A 21,659-nucleotide genomic window follows, 5' to 3' on the forward strand; every position below is an offset into this window, starting at 1 on the left:
TAACTCCTGTGGGATAGCAACATCTCCATATCCATGTGTAAATCAAAACAAGGCCAAATCAAAATATTTCAACAATAAAACAACCACAAGGAAAAAAAAACTGTTAACCATTTTGTAAATCGAATTAAGAAATTAACAGTCACATAAAACTTTGCAAGTCAGTGCAACCAAAATTACATCTCAAACACGTGATACATGTATGTGACTATATTTTGTTGTACATTGTAAGAAGCTTTGTACAGGACTTTTCCTTTCTCCTACTTTTAATGGAATATGGATTTAAATGCATTTCACAAACGTGATTGGTTAAAATCTGCCAACATTTTGGCACGTGTATGGTGTCCTTTTTTTTAATTTCTCAATGGTTATTCTGCTTTGAAAGAAAAATATATTACAAAGCAAAAGTAAATCAAATATTGGCAACAATGTGGCCTTAAAAATGTTCAATATCATGCTATTACAAGTTTGCATTAAAATATCCACCTCAGACTTTGCTTCCAATTTTGTATGTGTAAATTTGTATTTAGTCATTGAAAAACAGCTGAAATATTTTTGTTTATCATCATCAAAGAAAGGATTTTCATTCATGACACTGTAAATGGCACACCCAAATTTAGATTTTTTAATTATCTACTTTATTCATAACCAATTAAAAAAAAAAAAAAACAAGTCATTTGCACTACACAATTTATGATATACTGTCTTATTCACCAATCACCAATGTTGTGTTATAATCAAAGTTGTTTTTTTCCAGTTTTACAATCTGGAAATCTGAATGGTTTTTAAGTTGAACCCTCCAAATGTATTAATGCTCAAATAATTTTGAAGGGTATACAAGTGCTGTGTTTTTTATGATTCACTGGTGAAAAATGAATTCAGCAAGTGGAGAATAAATGTAATTTTAAATTGTTTACATCCCATGTGCACAAGTGTATTTTCAATGTGAGATTTGTCCCCTTTCTATGCACAATCTAAATGTATTTCAAAACTTGTTTGCAAAATATTCAGTAAATTTATGTTTAATATGTGCATATAAATTTAGTAAAATCAGATTTCTAGCAAAATCAGAAAAGGCATGCAAAGTTGCAAACAAAATCGATCCATACATATTGGAATTCAAAATCATACAGCAGTCACTGTAAACTTGGTGTCTTAAACAGACAAACAATAATTAAAAATCATATGGCGTACATGTAAATAGATATGATCGCGAATGTTTTAATTGCATAATTTAAGAGTAATTAATTTCATTCATACAAATAAAATAATTATCTGTAAAAAAACAATCTAATACAAAGCATACATTTGTATTAATGCAATATCATCACTAATGTAAATTTTAATATTTATATTGTTTTATGATGATTTACGAACAGAGATATAAAAAGTATGTTTTTTTTTTATTTCATTAATTGATTTTTAATTGATTTCATTATTATTATGTTTAAGAGATCGGGATAACACAAAACAACGTATGAATGATGGGCTAAAAATTCATCACTTTCAGTAGCTACTATTAGCTTTATGTATTAAAAGCTTTATTTTTTGACCATGTGTAAACTTTTATCAAATAAATAAATGATTATATATTTCAAGTACCACATTAAAGCGAAATATCACAGAGTGATCCGTTACACACTGTACTAATGATTTCACAATGGTTCACAACAGAAAAAAAATTAGTATGATTTCACGAGGGAACATTTTATCCAGTTCAAATGGAAATGGTGGGTAATCAGTCGTGCAATTAGCTCGATAATCAAAACAGTTAATGCGTACTTAGGAATGGGCGATTTCAAGTATGGTGTTGTTTATGTTTGTTTGGTGGTGAGAGCAAGAATGAGACTACCTACATATATGTACATTGAGCTTTATACCAATACGGTTTACACCTTGATAACAAAACACTCATCTTTAATTCAGTTGTGTATCTGGTGTTACATGTAGAGCTTACATGTACATACATGTATGCCTGAACACCAGCACAAATTTTCAACACCAAACTGGAAGTCGATTGTGTTAATATCTTACCTGATAATACGGCCTCAATGAGGGCACCCTCCGTCACATCGTTAACTGAGGTTACGGGTGTGAGAGAGTAGCTCGCACCTGGATTGTGCTTGAAGAGCAGAAGCTTGTCATATACTCCATAAAAATCATGCTCTGGAAACTGCCAAAAAAAAAATGAAATCAAATGAAATAATTAAGAAAACCATTTCAAGGGTACTGTAAAGTTGCAGTAAACACTAATTTCAGGAGAAAGTCTGTAACTTCCGGGGGGGGGGGGGGGGGAGGCTATTCGAATTATAACATGATACCTACACTACAGTATGTGCCACACCAAAGCCGGAAATAGGGGGCTCTGGAACTAAATCTTGGTCTTGAAAGTGGGGGTCTCCAGAAAGGCTCTTGAATCATACCCCAAATCATGCTCATATTTGATGCTTGTTTTGCTAATTTCTCAGCAATTATACCAATTCTTCCAGAATCCTTTGGTACATGTACCAGGGCTGTTATCGTTAAGAAAATTCTCTGTCGATATATCGCTAAAAATATTTTTCCGATATCGGCAAAAGAACATAATAAAAAATAAATCAATACGCATTTTTTATGCATTATAGCGATGACACAATACCGGTACTCGCATTGGTCAAAATTTGTATCTGCCACTGTACCAAGAACGCTTTAAAATCCGCGTTCATCGGATATAAACGATTACATAACATCTTTTAACAAACATATTTAGCATAAATACATCCTCACGATATTAGCATTATTTTAAGGTTGGATGAAGTTTTATCGATCATTTTGGGGCTTTTTGGACATTGTTCTGAGCAGCCAACATCTTTTGCCTATCCGCCATTTTGATATGCTGTACATCTTCGAACGTAGAGGGTAGCAACAAACGGCCGTGTACTGCCTTCTACGTTGGTACTTGCATTTGTGAATGTTTTCAAGATATGATCGAATGGAGTCGAGTGCAGTCACGATGTTTGGATTGTCATGAGCGAAGTGAGATCATGTTTTGTGGCTAGTAAATATTTGTATTTTGTTGAGATTTTGGAGTAATTCCTGTTGCTGTTCTGTGCATTTTGAGGAAAATACGTTTTCCGTGATTTTCTGTTTGAGAAGTCGCTTTCAAAAGGCCGTTTCCGTTCATTCCGTGAAATCGCGGAAAATCACTGTCATGTCCCTACATACATGTAATAGCGAATATTATCGACAACGAAAGGTTATCGATATCGCTAAGTGACAAAAAACAAGCGATTATCGACAAGACTAGCGATAAAGAGGTTATCGATAACAGCCCTATATACTGTACCAAAATATGTTTAATTATATACACGTAAGACATTTTAATGGTCATTTGACAATTGACTACGTACAAACTCATTTTCAAATTTTTACAACTCGCATCGAGGCTATGTTCACCACTGCTTTTGCTCTGGTGGTATGGGCTGTTTTGTCCAACAAGGCCAAAAGCTGTGAATGTTAGGGTCCAGAAAGGATAGGAATAAAAATGGGGGGGGTAGTCTTTTTCTTATTGTACATATGTACACAAAACAATAAGAGGTTGTTTTCAATACTCAAGTAAATTTCATACTTGTAGTTAACGTCAGTTCCAATTGACAATTGGGTCGACTACAGTTTGGAAATTTATTAGACCTTTTTCCCACATAAATCTGCTAATGGTATGTATGGTCTCATCATTAAGGCCATTTCCCATGCTGTATGTACAATATGTTGTACCTGTCTAAACTTTGAACATACATGTAACAAGAATTTGTACAGAAATTTGAAGGACAGTGAACAGGAAGAGCCCTTCCTGCTCTGGAACACTCTTATGTAATCAATGTCTTTCCTGAGAATGCACTACAATATGTATGTAGGCCTAAGTTGTCCATGTTATCCTCCTATTCAAATGTCCAATTCGCCAGGCTTTCAAGCCACTCACATTCATAAATCAAATGAGAAATCATATAATGTAATGAATACATAAACTGCAAAAATAATCAATGATACACATGGGAAATTCTTCAATTTTAAATGTACACTGCAGAAATTATCTTGACCAAAGCTCAAATTTTTATTTTAAACTCTTTTTCCTAAAATAATAATTCACTGCATATACATGTACCTGTACATGTTTTGGTGTTTTTTTTTTTTTGAGGGGTGGACATGAAAATTAGTGTTTGTCATTTCTAATTTCAATAATTTCAATGAAAAGTACTTTCTAGCGAGTATACACATGAAATGACAAAAACTAGAGTGAAGAATATGATCAGTGCTCTATTCTGAGCAATGCAATGCCATGTTTTAGAAACATGTCATGCAAAACCTGTTACAACTATAATCCATGGGCTGTCATAGTAGCAATCTCTCAGACAGCCTGATGTTCTGACTTCATCATGAGTAATACAACATTGATCAGCAGTGTCTAATACCAATTGACAAGATAAAACAGTACCCCATTTTGCAATGGGAAAGAAGCTTCATTTTTCAGGAATTGGGATTTCAAGTTTTCAAACATTTCATGGTATATACCAGACCAAAGAAATGTTTATTATTATTATTTATTTATATTTTTGGTGCCGACTCTTCACAACCTTACCTACAGCCTTAATAATCTGCAACGTATAAGCTTTAAACACTGTGGTGAATGGTGATTTTTTCTGGGGCTCTTTTTCATTTTCTATGGCTCTTTTGAAGCTTTTCAGGGGCAAAATTGTCTTTCCCCTGTGGTACATAATGTATACATGCATGGAGAAATACATGTGAGAATACTGAATGTTAAAGGCCAGGCTGTAAAACAGCCTCCTTTTGACAATGGAAGGTCTTTACATACATTAAACTCTGTAGTATTACTGATAATCAATTGAATGTTTAGAAGGTGGCAGGTAATTTCTCAACTCCTGAAAGGAAAAAAAAATGCAAAAAATATCCACAGTGTATTGGGTGTGGAACAGCATACACAGGTGTATTTATATATACAAGAATATGAAAACTTGAGGAAGGTGGATATCTTTCACAGACCTACCATTTTTCAGAAATGAAGATTTAATAGTGATAAATTTTAGCAGAAACAAAAAATATTTGAAATACCCGTACTATCATTGCATAAAAGTAGGCCTACATGTACATATAGCAAATGTCTTCAGAATTATGCATGCAATTCAGCACGCTGCATTACTTACTCTTTGATGTCCTGTCCAAAATAAAATAAGTAGGACTTTACCTTTACATGTAATATACATGTATGTATATGTACGATTTGCATTTTCCTTAATATATGCACGGACTGTATCGGAAATACGTGTACTGTTGTACCGGTAGTCCTTGGTTGATATTGATGGTAACAGTATTAATGCATGCAATGTACACGTAAGGAATACAATTCAAGTTTGGCTCATTTTGGCCATTTAACTCATATCTTGACCTCTACAAAATGAAATTTCTTACTTGTACAAGTTATAATAGCAATAATACCATTAAATAATAAATGTGTTTACATTGTTTATATGAAAGATAGACTGTGAGGCAAAAAATAAAATACATGAAGTAAAAAATCTCTACTTGAACCCAATCCAAAAGTAAAAATTCTCAATTCAAGTCTTCTATTTCATCATTACCATACATAGGCCTATTCGCATGTACATGTATCTGGAAAATATATTTTTTTTAAAGACCCAACAAAACGTGGGTAGCGGCAACCATCTTAAAACATATCAACGATGCCCATATTGTGTCTCTGTCACACACTTGAGTGCATGGCTCATACTGACAGTGTGTGCATACACACACTCACACCAATCATGAATTATTCACCCTTACCATCAGCAAATGTGCCTGTAATCAATTAGCATGTTAAGGACATTTTGTCAGCAGCCTAGCCCAATTGTTTTACATTGAAGGCAGTAAGTCCCTCTGGTAAAGAATTAATTCATTTAATAATGGACCCCTCTTTGTTGGGGGTCTCTAATTAGAAAAGAAAGCAGAAATGGTGTTTGCATAATTACATGTATGTGCATTCAACAGTTCAAGTACAGGTTTAATACTTTCTGTACAATGGAAGTGGTATACCACAGGTTCTACAATGATTACGAGCAGTGTACAACATGTACCAAGTACTAGTACTTTCAAATTTATATAAGTTAGGATTACAATCTAAACTCTTTTTAATGCATGTGATTAAATCTGGAAAAAAAATCGTCAGTGAGATACCCCCAAAATACTGTATACACTGAGGCCTATACATCTACATGTACTGTATGTACATGAAAAATCTACTGAATACCGGTACTGAACTTCACAACATGTACACATTGAAATTAACAAAAAAAAAAGAAAGATGTATTAAAGGGATGGTCCAGGCTGAAAATATTTATATCTAAATAAAGAGTAAAATTCACAGAGCAAAATGCTGAAAATTTCATCAAAATCGGATAACACATAACGAAGTTACTGAATTTTAAAGTTTATAAATATTTTGTGAAAACGTTTATATACACATCATCATGAATATTCATTAGGTGGGCTGATGATGTCACATCCCCACTTTCCTTTTCCTTATGTTATTACATGAAATCATAAATGTTTCATTTTTTCATACATGTGCAAATGATGTGTTTCCATTATGATGAAATAAGTTGCGGCAATAAATATTTAATGCACTTAATCAGTTGTCAATCCAGTTGTTTTAGTTCTAAGAAGAACATTTTTGAATAAACCTAATTTCATATAATAAAATACAAAAGAACAAGTGGGGATATGACATAATCAGCCCACCTAATGAATATTCACAAAGACATGCCTAGAACTGTTTCAACGGAATAATGCAAATATTTAAAGTTCAATAACTTTGTTATTTGTTATCCGATTTTAATCAAATTTTCAGCATTTTGCTCTGTGAATTTTACTCTATTTATTGAGATAGAAATATCTCTAGCCTGGACCAACCCTTTAAGTATTCAAATTTCTATATTATCTAGAATGCTGAATTCAATCTACATGTATATTGCGGAACAACATAATTCTAAAAACATAAGAAAAATGCATCTCATGTTTCTACCCTCAATTATCCACATGTGTTGTATTTCATTTCACAAAAAAAAAATAAACACATTCAAGCTCTTTTTCATGAACAAACCTCTTCACTACAAGTATGTGTGGGTGTAATGAGCTTTAATACAGTCACTGGTTACCATGCAAATTTCATAGATCTACATTTCCTTATTGGAAATCTAACCTTACTGCTATAATATCACAAGCTTAGATATCCTCATTTCAAACTCCGTGAAGCGCCCCTGGAAATTTATTCAAGATTCTCATAATGTATTAACACATGCTATATGTTGCATTGAAATAATAAATAATAGCTCCATTATTTTTCCTTTTGGAATGTGAACTTTGTGATAATCAGACTTTTTACTGAAGGAGAAAGCTAACTCTATCTGAAGTTGAAGCAAACCTCAAGAAGTTTATGACACCGTTCTCACTACCTTCCTAAAACTAGTTTAACGTGTAGTGAGAATGGTTGAAGGGATCTTGGAAGCGATCTTCCAAACCGGTTCAGAAAACCACCTAGCGATGTAGTTTTAAAATCGCTTTGCCTCGTTAAACTGGTTTTACCATAAGTGAGGACACAACCGTTCTTCGGGAAGCGATCTTCGCACATTTTGAGCGCGCTACTGCACACGACAGGTGTAGAATGTCTACGTTGCGGCTTCGAATTTCGCACAAAATGTGTCACCCCACTGAGAGCATTTCCATAGCAACAAGATCACTTTACGTGTCTACGTGAAGTGATTTTGAAAAACACTTTCATGTAGGAATGCTAGCGAAGAGATCTTCCAAACTGGTTTCCTGAATTGGTTTCCAGTAAACTTGTTTTAGAAAGCGTAATGAGAACGGCCTCAAAGTGAACAAATATTTTTGGAAAAAGTAATTACATTCAAGGTGATTTTTTTAAATATCATATCATTGCAATTTTGACATTTTAAAATTTAGCAATATTTTGTGAAAACAGTCTTCATGAATATTCATTAGGTGGGCTGATGATGTCACATCTCCACTTGTTCTTTTGTATGTTATTATATGAAATTAGGTTTATTCAAATTTTTTCCTCCAAGAACTAGAAAAATTAGATTGACAACTGATTTAGTGCATTAGATATTTATTGCTGCAACTAATTTCATTATAAGGGAGACATATTATTCACACAAGTATGAAATAATGAAAAAAAAATGATTTTATGTAATAACATAAGAAAACGGAAAGTGGAGATGTGACATCATCAGCCCACCTAATGAATATTCATGACGACTGTTTTTACGAAATATTGCTAAACTTTAAACTTCAATAACTTTATTATTTGTTATCTGATTTTGATGAAATTTTCGGCATTTTGCTCAATGAATTCTACTCTATGTATTATTAAAGATATAAATATTTTCAGCCCGGACCATCCCTTTAAGGTATTCCACTCATACACCGTAATCTGGTGACTTTAATACCAAGGCCTACTCTTTCAAACCGTATCGATCACCCATAATTTTACTAAAACTTATTCAGGCCTCGAAATATCCAATAATTATTTTCCGCATTCGTACCCACCTGATCCAGACCCTTCTGGGGTACGGTAAGTTCCTGAAGATACAAGAATGCACTGTAAGTTCTGAGTAGCAGACCTAGCATGCCATTCAAACTCCCTGGCTCAGTGACTCCTGTGCAGGGGAGGAGGGGGGGGGGGGCTGTTGTTGCTTATGAAATGCGAGACTAAGAACGAGATTGCAGTCTGCATATACAGGAGTGCTTGAGAACTGGAAATTTACATGAAATGGGGTTTTGAGAAATACATGTGTATCTAGCAACGCATTGTAAGGAGAACCAAAGCTCACATACAAATTTCGTGCACATCCACGATAGGGCGATTTAGTGCTCGTTGTCATTGGCACTGGATCTTTTAATATTTGGGGAGATCAAGCTGTAAAACCAGAGAACAAGAGATTTCGATAGCGTATCTTAGGAACAGGAGAGAACGGGTTATTCAGTGAAAAGGGTGAAAATGATACATGTATGAATGCTTGGGAAAAGCTGGAGAGAGGTAAAATATTGCCATTATATGTGAGTACCCCCCCCCACCCCCCCTGGTTCCTGTGCCCAGCATACTCACTGGATGGGAAAGTTTTCATAATTTGATTTCACTCTGCGAGAATACCCAAAACCTTGAGAAAATCCCTGCCCTGAGATAGTTCTTGTAATTTTGAAAGTACCTGTATGTACCGAGTGTATTTTCTTTCAGGAATATTTCAAGTAATTTGCTTTCACACTGCCAAAAACAGCTGGTACTTTGTGATTGATGTAGAATATCAGAGTAAATTTGTCAATCTTAAAATGCCTGGTATTCTCTTTTTTTTTTTATCGGTTTGAAATCACATAATTCACATTTTCAAATAGTTTGGTCATAGTCTACAGGTATGCCATACTTTGAACATGGCAAGAAACTTTCATGGGGGACGAATGAGACCATCGAATGAGACCATCAAACGATGATCACCAATGTCATCCATCACGATATTGCCACCATACAGGAAATGAACTATCACTATCAGTGATAAGAATATTGATATCATAATACTAAAAACATTCTAAGGAAAATGTTACAGGTGAAGGATGTCTGCATGAGCACTACATATTTGCAATACAGGTACATGCTCTATACACAAACACTCTGAAAGAGTGAGAGAGTACCGCTCTTGTGAGTAATACATGTGGGAAATGACATGATTAAAATCGCCTCCGTACAAGTGTATCCACACTGGAGATTGGGAAAAGAAAGGGAGACAAAACGGTGGAAGTCTATCAATCATCGGAAGGTCAAAGACACCCAGGTTTCTTCTCTCATACCCTCTCTCTCTCATTCTTTCTAGGCAGCGTGAAAAACAATGATGGGTTACGCCCGATGAATAGTGGGGTAATTCACTGGGAATTAACTTCAATTATCCATACAGGTGTGAGAGTGCATGCTACGTACATGTACAGATAACCATGTTAAGACTCAATGTGCATGTACATGTATGCATTACCTGCATACAATGCAGAATATAGTAAAGGAGAATGAAACCTTTAGAACAATATAGCTTGTGTGAAAACAGACAAATCAAAGAAACAGATCAACAAAAGTTTGAGAAAAATCGGACAAATAATGAGAAAGTTATGAGCATTTGAATATTGCAATCACTAATGCTATGGAGATCCTCAAATTGGCAATGCGACAAAGATGCGTGATGTCACTTGTGAACAACTCTCCCTATTACTTTAATATATATTTCACTTGAATTGTCTCTTTTATCACATCTATCAGTAGATCATGTATTCTTTTTATAGGAGGGCATGTAATACAGATTTTTAAAGAATACATCATGGATAAAGAGTTTGTATCACCATAAGAAAAAGCAAAAAGAGACATTTTGAGGGTATTTTATAGTCCATCAAAGGGACAGTTGTTCACATGTGACATCACACATCCTTGTCGCATTGCCAATGGGAGGATCTCCATAGCATTAGTGATTGCAATATTCAAATGATCATAACTTTCTCATTGTTTGTCCGATTTTTCTCAATACTTTCTTTTTTCTTATTCTTTGATTTTTCTGTTTCGACACGAGCCTACTTGTTCTAAATGTTTCATTTCCCTTTAACTATAAAGAATCAGCAGCAAAAGACAATTGATCTACTAGAATTTACTGATTGAATATTAGGCCTAAGCCAGACTCATTGGGCCACCAGGGCCTGACCAATGCTGACAGTCAATGGGGCAATTTCCTAGACCTATGGACAAAAGGAATTTGTAGAATAAATAAAAAATTAAGTGTCAAATAACCAGAGTAAAAATGAAATTAAAGTGGTAATGGAAATAACAATATTGTACAGGAATACAAGAAACAAGATAGAGTTAAAGGAGAATGAAACCTTTGGAACAAGATAACTTGTGTGAAAACAGAAAAAATCAAAGAAACAGATCAACGAAAGTTTGAGAAAAATCGAACAAATAATGAAAAAGTAATGAGCATTTGAATATTGCGATCACTAATGCTATGGAGATCCTCACATTGGCAATGCGACAAAGATGTGTGATGTCACTTGTGAACAACTCTCCCCATTACTTTAGTACAGTATATATTTCACTTAAACTGCCTCTCTTATCACATCTACCAGTATCAGTATATCATGTGTTCTTTCTATAGGAGGGCATGTAATATAGATTTTAAAGAATACATCATGGATAAAGAGTTTGTATTACCATAAGAAAAATAAACATTTTGGGGGTATTTTATAGTCCATCAAAGGGAAAGTTTTTCACATGTGACATCACACATCCTTGCCGCATTGCCAATGTGAGGATCTCCATAGCATTAGTGATTGCAATATCATTATTTGTCAGATTTTTCTCAAACTTTCTTTGTTCTTATTCTTTGATTTTTCTGTTTCGACACAAGCCTAATTGTTCAAAAGGTTTCATTCCCCTTTAACATTTAAGTCGTGATTTCTAATGAAACATGCTGAGAAATAGTTTGGCATTTTGTCATTTTTCTTGCTTCTTATGGCTAATAACACATTGGGGGTTTTAATATAAAATTGGCCTTTATATCTTTAACTACTTAAGTCAATATTCATGAGAATCCTTTCCTAGTAAATTGTGAATATTTTGCTAGGCCCATGCATTGTGTGATTTGGGAGTAATCATATTTAAAAGTTTTCTACAGTCCTATTACAGGGAATATCTGAAATCTGTAAAAATTCTTTACAGTACTCAGCGAAACATAAAGAAATTAAATGTCATTTGATCGAAATTCATTCAAGCAGGCCATCCCACATATGTACAGTACACAGGTATAGGCCTATAGCATCAGACAAACTGTATCATTCATACAATGTACATAAACTTGGTCTGTATTAAGGGCGTGGTGTACTGTACAAGACCTTTTTTTCATCATCAAGAACATTGCTTGATATATAGTGTACCTAAAACAATAACACTGAACAAAAGCGGAACGCCTCTGGCAGTCTCGTCTACATTATGCGATTCGATATACTGTATCAGCAGTGCTGACAGTGACTTTGAAAACAGCTATGGAATAATTATTCACAAAAGAGAACATTAATAATATAATAAAATATTATGTCCATTGACCCAAAATGACCTTTCACCATGATCATGTGACCTACATGTAAAACATGTGCAAAACAATCATTCATACTTGATACTGTATGTCTATGTTTCGCGAACTAGATCTAAGTTATGATGCCAACAACAAATACCCCCAACTCGGCCGGAGTTCATTGACCTTTAATGACCTTTGATCTTGGTCATATGACCTGAAACATGCACAGGATATTCATGGATATATGGTTGCTCTTATGTCCAAGTTTCATGAATTAGATCCATAAACTTTTAAAGTTATGATGACCATTCCACAAACACCCCCAACATTGCCAAAGTTCATTGACCCTAAATGACCTTTGACCTTGGTCATGTGACCTGAATCTCGCACAGGACGTTCAGGGATACTTGATTGCTCTTTATGTCCAAGTTACATGAACTACATGTACATGTATTGTATGATGACAATTCGTCAAATACCCCCAACATGGCCAAAGTTTGTTGACCCTAAGTGACCTTTGACATTAGTCACGTGACCTGAAACTCAGACAGGATCTTCAAAGATACACCATTACCCCTATGTCTAAGTTTCATGAACTAGGCCCAAATACTTTCTAAGTTATAATGACAGTTTCGAATTCTTAACCTTGGTTAAGCTTTCGATATTGATTCCCCCAACATGGTCTAAGTTCATTGACCCAAAATTACCTTTGACCTTGGTCATGTGACCTGAAACTCAGACAGGATATTCAACTACTTGATTACCCTTATCTCCAAGTTTCATGTACAAGGTCCATGTACTTTCTAAGTTATGATGACATTTCAAAACTTAACCTTGGTTAAGATTTCAATGGTGACGACGGTGGCGGCCACCGTCGCAAAAGCAAGCCTATAGTCTCGCTCTGCTATGCAAACGAGTGTTTCTGAATATTTATGATTTCTCTAATCGCCTTTGCAATTAACCCAATATCAATTCAGCATTTCAAGATTACTTGAAACAAGTTTAACAAGTTTAATAATATAGTTTAAATGTTCAATGAATGGATCACTGTTTTACTAAAATATACAATGAAATAATTCCTTATTCTTACTTTACAAGTAAGTTAGTTGTAATACATGTAGCATGTGTTGTATTTTTTTTTACTGATAAATACTAAAACTAAAGAACACACTATAATAATTCATGTCTGTACATAACACTTAGCTCCATTCAATGAGTCATAAAACATGCTGCAAGTGTACATCACCAGCAGTGCAAGCACACAAACTTTGACAACATTTTGAGCATTGAAGTGTATGTCATTTAACAAGTGTCAGCTCTGTGCATCAAATATTAGTACAATGAAGCTCAACTAATCCCTTTATGATCTAAATAAAGAGAGAAAAAATTAAGTTGCAAATGTGCAGCTATTCATAATAATTTTGAACAGGTGATATTTATTCATTTCTTGTAATACATGTATGTAAGTCATCAGTGTCTACAATGGCTCCCATAAACTGATAACCAAATCATAAAAAACAACTGCCATCAGGCAAGGGGCCTTGATTCGTATCTTTTCATGGAGGGGGGGGGCAAGAAATGTAACAAATACATGTACATGTATGGAGGGCTGCACGGCATCACCCTTAGAATAGAAATATGCAAATAGTAGGAAAATGAGTGATCAAGCAATTAAATTTACTGCTTTTAACTAGAAAATACTAGACATTTTTAATCTCTGTTAAAGAGGTAATTACAGTGAAGAGGCATTTTAGAAATCAAACTGAACTGTTCAAACCTAAAAACAATATACATTTATACAAAAGAAAATGGCACAAGTAAACATGAGAACACAGCGACCAGACAAAAAATTATTTTCATTTTTTGTTTCGGGGGCTACTTTTCAGAACTTACTGCCAAAATCTGCAGTAAGTTTTAACATTACAATGTATGAGGATTTCCAGGGCTCCTTTTTTCAGTTTCAAGGGCTCTTTTGAGCCTCTTTTGAGCATTTTGAGGGCTAAATCGCCCTCAATCCCCACATAATTTTTCCCTGACAGAGACCAAGCAATCAAAGTCATACTTTAAAAAACAAGTGGAGCGCCTCTGGCAGTTCGCCTGCATTACGCGAATCAATATAGCAGCAGTGAAGACTTTGAAAATGACTATAAAATAATTATTCACAAAAAAACACCATTCATATAATATGCTACTACATGTACGTTCATTGACCCTAAATGACATTTGATCTTGATCAAGTGACCTACGGCTTGTGCAAGATGAGCAATGATACTGGATTACTCTAATGTCCACAGGACTAATGTCCACAGGACCAATGTGTGTGCCAAATTTCATTAGAATTGGTTAAAAAACCAAGGAAGTAGTTTGAAACAAGATTATCTAATTTTTGCCATAATATACATGTACTGTGTCTTCACTATGGCAACACAATTTCCAAAACATGTGAAAAATGTGTCTTACAACCCCAAGACCAATGTGTGTTCCAAATTTCCTGAGAATTGAGGAAGTAGTTCAAAGCACAAGGTTTGCAACGGAGTCATGACCGCCCGCCCGAATGAACGAGTGACCATGCACTTTCCCACATACCCCTTTCAAACTTTGAAGGAAAAAAAATTAATGAAAGGCACTGTAGAACCCTTTAAAACGATTCCTTGGTGTTAAAAATATAGGAAAATACAGGAAAAATTAAGTCTTGCTTTTTCTTATTTTGTCTTCTTTTTTTCCTCCAGAGCATACAGTACATGTAGATACTCAACCTGGAAGCATTGAACCGATATGGAACATGATGTTTAATTCATACATGTATAGTCCCAATATTTAAAGTTTTCATCCATAATATAGTTTGTTTAATACCTTTGTTTAATATGATCCTTATCTAAATACAGACCCTGTGCTACTTAATAATGATTTCCCATACACCATGAATGTCTTACACAAATGCGTGTATGTAGCTATGGAAGGCGATAAATTCCATAAAACCTTAAAAACCCTCATCAGGGTTCAATCAACAAGCAGTTTTACTATGCACGTACAGTAGTTTCTCTCTGTACGAAGAGCAAAAAAACTACTGATTAGGGTTTGTGATGTACATGTACCCTGCACGTGCCATAGTTTCTCTCTGCACAAACATAAAAAATCTATTGTTCAAAGGTTTTACTCTGCATGTGCGGTAGTTTCTCTCTGCATGAACAGAAGTACCACTGATCAGTGGATTCTATCTATGTGCGAGAATATTCTCGCTGCAAGGAATGGACACATTATCGATGCAGCCAGATAGATGAGCAAACGCTGTCGCATTATTCTGCGCATTTCATATTTAAATTTACGGTGTCCCCTACCAAATTAAAGTTTGCTCAGTAACACTTGGCAAAATCAAGGTGCCTGACTTTTATACTGAACCACCAAACTAATCCTTTGTGTTCGGAAGTGCCAAGTTGGCCAACTTCCATTCGGTTCAGCGGTTCGGCTACAGCATTACTTTTCATAAGGAATGATGGATCATGACAATCCCTCTCATTTCTATTATTTATTTCTACAACGATACTCAGCAGGATCCATAAGTCAGGATGTAGTGCTAAGGAAATATCTTGGGTGCTCATCTGCAGTGTATACATTACTTGTTGGTGCTTTTAAAACATTGTGCTGTTTATGCAAGCAAAAATCTAGTTCCTTGGTTTAGATGTTGGTTGGAAGCACCCCCCCCCCCTTGAAGGCCTCCAATGAAGGGGCATCAAGGATGGTTTTGGGAAGCGCATTCCACGCAGTCATTGTCCTGTAGCGTCCGTAACGTTGGGGAAGTACAATAAGAAACAAGATGGCGGCGTAAACATCGGGCAAGTCTCTTCCGTCTTTTCACAATATTTTTTCATTTTTTTGATGAATTCTTGTTTTAAAAATAACAACGAGAGCGTAGAAATGTCGGAAATGAAGTTTTATCCCATGTACATGATTTAGAGCTAGATCTTTTAGAAGGAAAGTAGAAATCTCGGGGGTGAAAGTTTCAGGTTTTGGCTTCCTTTGTGTGGGTCTATGAGATAGAAGGCCTGGCTTCGTATGAGAGTAACCTTACGTTAGTAAATGATTTTTACTCTCTAGAAGCCGCCTGGCTAGTCTTGACTGCAGATAAAACGAGGTGAGTTCGAGTCCCAACTAAGGTAAGCAACAGTAAAAAATGATAGAAAAAATCTAAGGTGAACAAATCGGAAGTCTCAACAATCTTGTTATTTTTGGTGGGGGGTGCATATGCACTCACACGTATTGCGAGGTTAGTAGTATACTAACCTCGCACCATGAACCGTGTTTGGCAGTGGATTTCTAACTAGTGGGTCGCGCGTGCTGGGATCTCACTTCTGGTGTCCACAACACACAACTTCTATGGCTTGATTTTTCTGTGCGCGGCGGCATGTAATGAACCCTTGGGTGGTGCATATGGAACTCTTTCCCAGCTTATTCTGCGGTCAAAGGTCATTTCCAACGCTCAGTGCACTGACTTACCATACACTTGTAAAAAAAATAATGCAGACTATTTCTGACATTGCGCAAATGACAACAGAGCCTCAGAGGCAGATCACTCAGCTGGACAATGCAAACACCACATACTACATAGCCATGGTTTTCAATTGTCTGGCTGGTGATCGTTGTTTTCCATTTAACAAAAGCCAAGGTGGCAGCGTATCCATCAGCCAATTTTTCTATGATCCATTCCTTTAAAATAAAATTTAGCATTTCACATATAAAAGTGATTTCAAAAGTTATTTTGTCAAAAAAAAACAACATGCAGATCGAACTTTTAAATTTTAACATCTGCTGGCAGGTAATGATTTTCCAGGGGCGTTTCACAAAGCACCATTCTTAAACTTTACATGCACATGATACTAAACACATACCGGTACATGTAATCTGATTTATTGACCAATGCGGTGCGATGATCTTTAAGTGCGACTTTACCTTCTCTAAAAGACTCTAGCTAGTCCCTAGACCAAAAGCTTCGGTCTCTGTTATGTTGGTTGTTCAGCTGAACTCCGTTGGCTTCACTCACCAAATACAGAGACCGAAGTTCTAGCGCGATCTGTACAGGGGACTCAATGGCCATATGTTTATGTACTTAAGATCGGATAAAACGGGGAAGTGAATTTGCGCGACAGCCGAGGTAAGTCACTGTTTTTGTTCCTTTTAACTCGATTTTTCTCCGTTTCTTGGCAATTAATGCCAAGAGGGAATATCAATTTGCATTTTGGTCGCATTAATTTTCAAAATTTTTATTGATTAAAGACAAAAATTGAAGAGCCCCGACGGGGGGATTTTGCATTGCAAGTCCCCTAATGGTGGCTGCACGCTAGCGAGCCGTCTGTGTATGAGGAGAACTTAAAAAAAAAATGTTAAAAAACTCCTCAAAACAGACGGCTGCCAGCTGTCTAGCTAGTCCCAATCTTTGTGAAACATCCCACAGACCTTGATTGTGTGCAGTTATTTCTTTATCATTATGTCATGATATGACAAAGACACGACATGCAACAGAACAAGGGCGAAAACAGTCAGGAATCTATTCTTGGGAGTTGGAATTGGGTTTGAAATTGGAGTCAGTGATTTCTGTCACTCATCTGTCATCATCATCAATCATGAACTGATGATGTGTGAAGACGTGAAGATGATTTAAATTTTACTCTCTTTCCAAAGCCAAAGGCAAAGCTCCTGGCTGGAACCAACCAGGGAAATGGGGAATATATATTCACCCTACATACTAAGTAGTCTAGACATTACTTACTCTTTGTCTAACCATTGAGGTAACAATTTCTTTTATGAGTGGGATGGAAGGGTCACCTCCCTCTGGGGGAATCTGAAAATTTTCTCGCACAAATCCTATCTGCACGGCAAACGACACTCCATGAACCAGCCCCGGTCGGGTCGTCGGCGGCAGCGGCGGTAGCTCTTCCCCCATGTTTCTCTGGTTTTTACAGTATTATGCAGATGTTCTAAGGTAAACTTAGTTTATTCCAACAAATATCCTGCCTACTGGCACTCCATTTCCACGATCTGGGTGCGGTAAAATGCAGAAACAAGCACAGCAGACAAGCAAACATCCTAGCGCTTGAGCTGAAGTTCCGTCATTTCGCTGAAAATAAACATGGCGCAGGTCACGTGACGTGAGCTAGGACGGCAATCTAGGGAAACGGGTCAAGGAGTGTTTGAAATATTGTTTTATTAATAAATAAAAAATAAAGTAAAAACACATTCGTGGGGTGGAGGTGTCACAAAACAGTGTAACCTTTGAAACAGTTTGAAGATTTGGAAATCAGAGCTTATTTAAGATTCGCAGCAAATCTTCACCCGGTGATTTCATTAATAAAAACTCAGGTAAAAACTTAGCCAAAAACGGTTTAGAAAAAAGTATGCGGGCCTACTGATACAAATACCGGGTATTTATAAATACATGAAATTGACTTGGTGAATTATATGTCATAATGTATGCCTAATGTAATATTATTTATCATATTGCATACATTACTCAGCATTATATTCCATACACTTTAATTGAAACATTAGTACACGATGATCTTATGGTTTGACTGAGGCTTTTAATCATAATGCCTATATGGGTATGTGCCTTATGAGAAGATTTACCTTTTATTATTTTTTTTTTCAAAATACAATAAGAACTATTTAAAACAGCTCTTGTAAACATTTGAAATTTGTATTATTTCAACATTAAGTTTCAGAACTTTTAATTTAGCAAACATAATCACATTATGTCTTTTGTTGTTGTAAGCTCCGATTTTCTTAAATTGTTCGAGCCGGGCATCATCGGAATTCTTAGCAAATACAGAAAACGATATTTCTATGGGTTCTAAAGGTTTGGCAAAAAACAAACAAAACCAGAGTGCTCAAGTTATGACATCACAGTGTTACGTTTCAATATGTGAGGATTATTTCTTATTTCAAATTCATATATAAAATCATGGACCTACTAGAAACGTGTATATCAAATAAAAAGCCTATATTATGTACATAATTGGTTATAGGCCTATATCAGCTTGGTGTTGATGTGGCCGAAAGTTGCTGAGTTCCTATATACACACTGCAAAAACTCCGGTGTTGATTTAACACCAGCCCGGAATCTATATATGTCCACACCAGAGAAGTTTTGGTCTATAACACTTTATACAACACCAATTAGTATTAAAACAGCATCGGTTTGATTCCAAACTGGTGTTGTTTCAATACTTCTCTGGTGTGGACATCCGGGATTAAATCAACACCGGAGTTTTTGCAGTGCAGAAACTGAAACCGGAAATTCATACTTATACCTGATAGGGTGTCATTGAAAAAGTGTCATAACTACCTGGGACACGTGCCCCCCCCCCCCCCCAGGGAATATGCCTTATGACTGACCAAAAAATACAGAAATAAAGAAAATACTATCATCGGGGGAAATGGAATGGAAGAGAGAGAAGGAAAGAGAAGCTTTGAGGGGAAAAACAGGGGTGGATTAATTCAGCTTTCGCCAACGGGGGGGGGGGGGGTACTTTCATACATAATTATTATTCCCGATTGTTTTTTTTTTTTTGGGGGGGGTATTTTAAACACTTAAAGGGTTTATTAACATCGTAGCTTTATTCTTACAAACATGCTAAGGAAGATCTTTTTCATAAGGCCAAATATAATAATGCGAGTGCGTAGCGCGAGTTATTATGCATTTAAACCTGAAAATTAAACATTCTCAGCAGTTTTTGTAAGCATGAGTATCTATAAACAATATTGATGCGAGCGCGAAGCGTGAGCCGAAAAGTCTTAAAATTCCGACCAAAAAAAAATTGACATTCGAATTAAGCACTTTTGGTAATCATGAACAGGATGGTATATCTAAAACTTAACATCTCTTGCGAGTGCGAAGTGCGAGCTGAAAATTTATGAAATTCCGACCGAAAACTGGACATTTTAAGCATTTTTTGATATTATGAACATGATGGGTATCAAGATCTATCTAAACATGTTAATTGATGCGAGCTGAACAAAAAATTATATTCTGATTAAAATTTGGATATTGTAAGCACTTTTGATCATCATGAACAGAGTGGGCATCTAAATTAACATTATTTTGTCAATTTGATGCGAGCACGAAAAGCTAGCTGAAAGTTTTAATATTTTGACCTGAAATTTGGCCATTGTTAGCACACTGTAAAAAAAATCTTTGAATCAGTAGTTAACACTTAATGTATTTAAGTAGAATTTACAATTTGTAATTATTTTTCGTTGTTTTTAAGTAGTTTCAACTTGTCTTTTAATTTACTTGATTTACTTGATTTATTTGGGTTCAATATACATTTAAGAAAATTCACGTATTGATAGCTTGCTTTGATTGAGTAAATCTAACTCAATTAGGCAAAGATGATTGTTACTTATAAAATCATGTTGAATGTACTTATATTTTTCAATTAACGCCATATTTAAATAATTCATGAATATTCATTAGAGCAAGTAAATGTTTTTTTTTTTTAAATAACTGTCATATCTATTTGTGTTTGAAATTGTTTTGGATAAGGGTGTGCTAACTATTGTATTCTTTTGTTGAATCAATGAAAAGGCAATATTAAATAGTCATTTAGCAGAAAATTATTCTCACTGTTTTATTTGTAAGAATGAAACGATCGCGTATAAATATAAATGTCAGTACCTATACATGTACAGGTAAGTGACAATTCACAAAGTCTAATATTTGGATAAAACATGTCTAAAATGAAAATGATGCCACCAAAAGTGGGACGATGGGGGAGCGGACTTTCGAATCACGAAAGTCCACTCCCCCATTTGATATTTTCAAATATTTTGTTGATTGTTTTACTTAATTGAATTAAGTTATTGTAACTTAATTTTCTTGAGTAAAATGGAAGCAAAGAAAATAAGTAAATTTTACTCAAAACTGCCAAAGTCATAAATACTTGAAAAAATTAAGGCAATTTTTTGCCACAATTTTATTAAGTAATTTCTACTAATTTTTTTTTACAGTGCACTGTTTGTAATCATGAACAATGCGTATCTAACCAAACAACTGATTCGATATTGCTAGTATACAAAGTGTGGGCTGAAACTATTTGATATACTGACATAGAAAGGGAATTTTCTATGGACTGTTTGGATAGGCTATACCTGTCCCATGCACTCATCATATTGATGCGAGCGCGTAGCGCGAGTCGAAGATTTTTTACATAGAGCATTTTTTTTAACCAACAGAATATATCTCTCGCTAAAACACAACAGGGGCGGCGGAGCGAATTTGAAAGTGGGGGGAGGGGCACAGGGGAAAAGGGCACCTTTTCTTTCGAAAATGGCACTTAAAACAAGGAATAAAAGACTTATCTACCCCCACTCACATGACTCATGAAACTTAAGGCACGTATAGGATTATTCATTAAAAAATTAGAATATTGTTTTCTTAGAACATGCAGACTGAACATTTTAAAAAAAGAAAGGGGGCATTTGTCAAAAGTAAATAAGGGA

General features: G+C 35.3%; 1 protein-coding gene across 2 annotated transcripts in view; it reads right to left on the minus strand.

Annotated features, from left to right (window-relative positions):
* The window catches only part of LOC129264515 (serine/threonine-protein kinase D3-like), a 42,535-nt gene extending 24,226 nt beyond the window's left edge, over positions 1–18,309 (minus strand). For both annotated transcript variants that reach the window (XM_064102554.1, XM_064102553.1), the window contains exons 1-2: positions 17,929–18,309; positions 2,032–2,170 (exon numbers count right to left, since the gene is read on the minus strand). In XM_064102554.1, coding sequence (XP_063958624.1) covers positions 2,032–2,170; positions 17,929–18,102 — 313 coding nt within the window. In that variant the 5' untranslated portion in view covers positions 18,103–18,309. The remainder of the gene's footprint in view (positions 1–2,031; positions 2,171–17,928) is intronic.
* Between the last annotated feature and the right edge of the window lie 3,350 nt (positions 18,310–21,659).

The sequence above is a fragment of the Lytechinus pictus genome, chromosome 7, assembly GCF_037042905.1.
Source record: "Lytechinus pictus isolate F3 Inbred chromosome 7, Lp3.0, whole genome shotgun sequence".
Lineage (NCBI taxonomy): Eukaryota > Metazoa > Echinodermata > Echinoidea > Temnopleuroida > Toxopneustidae > Lytechinus > Lytechinus pictus.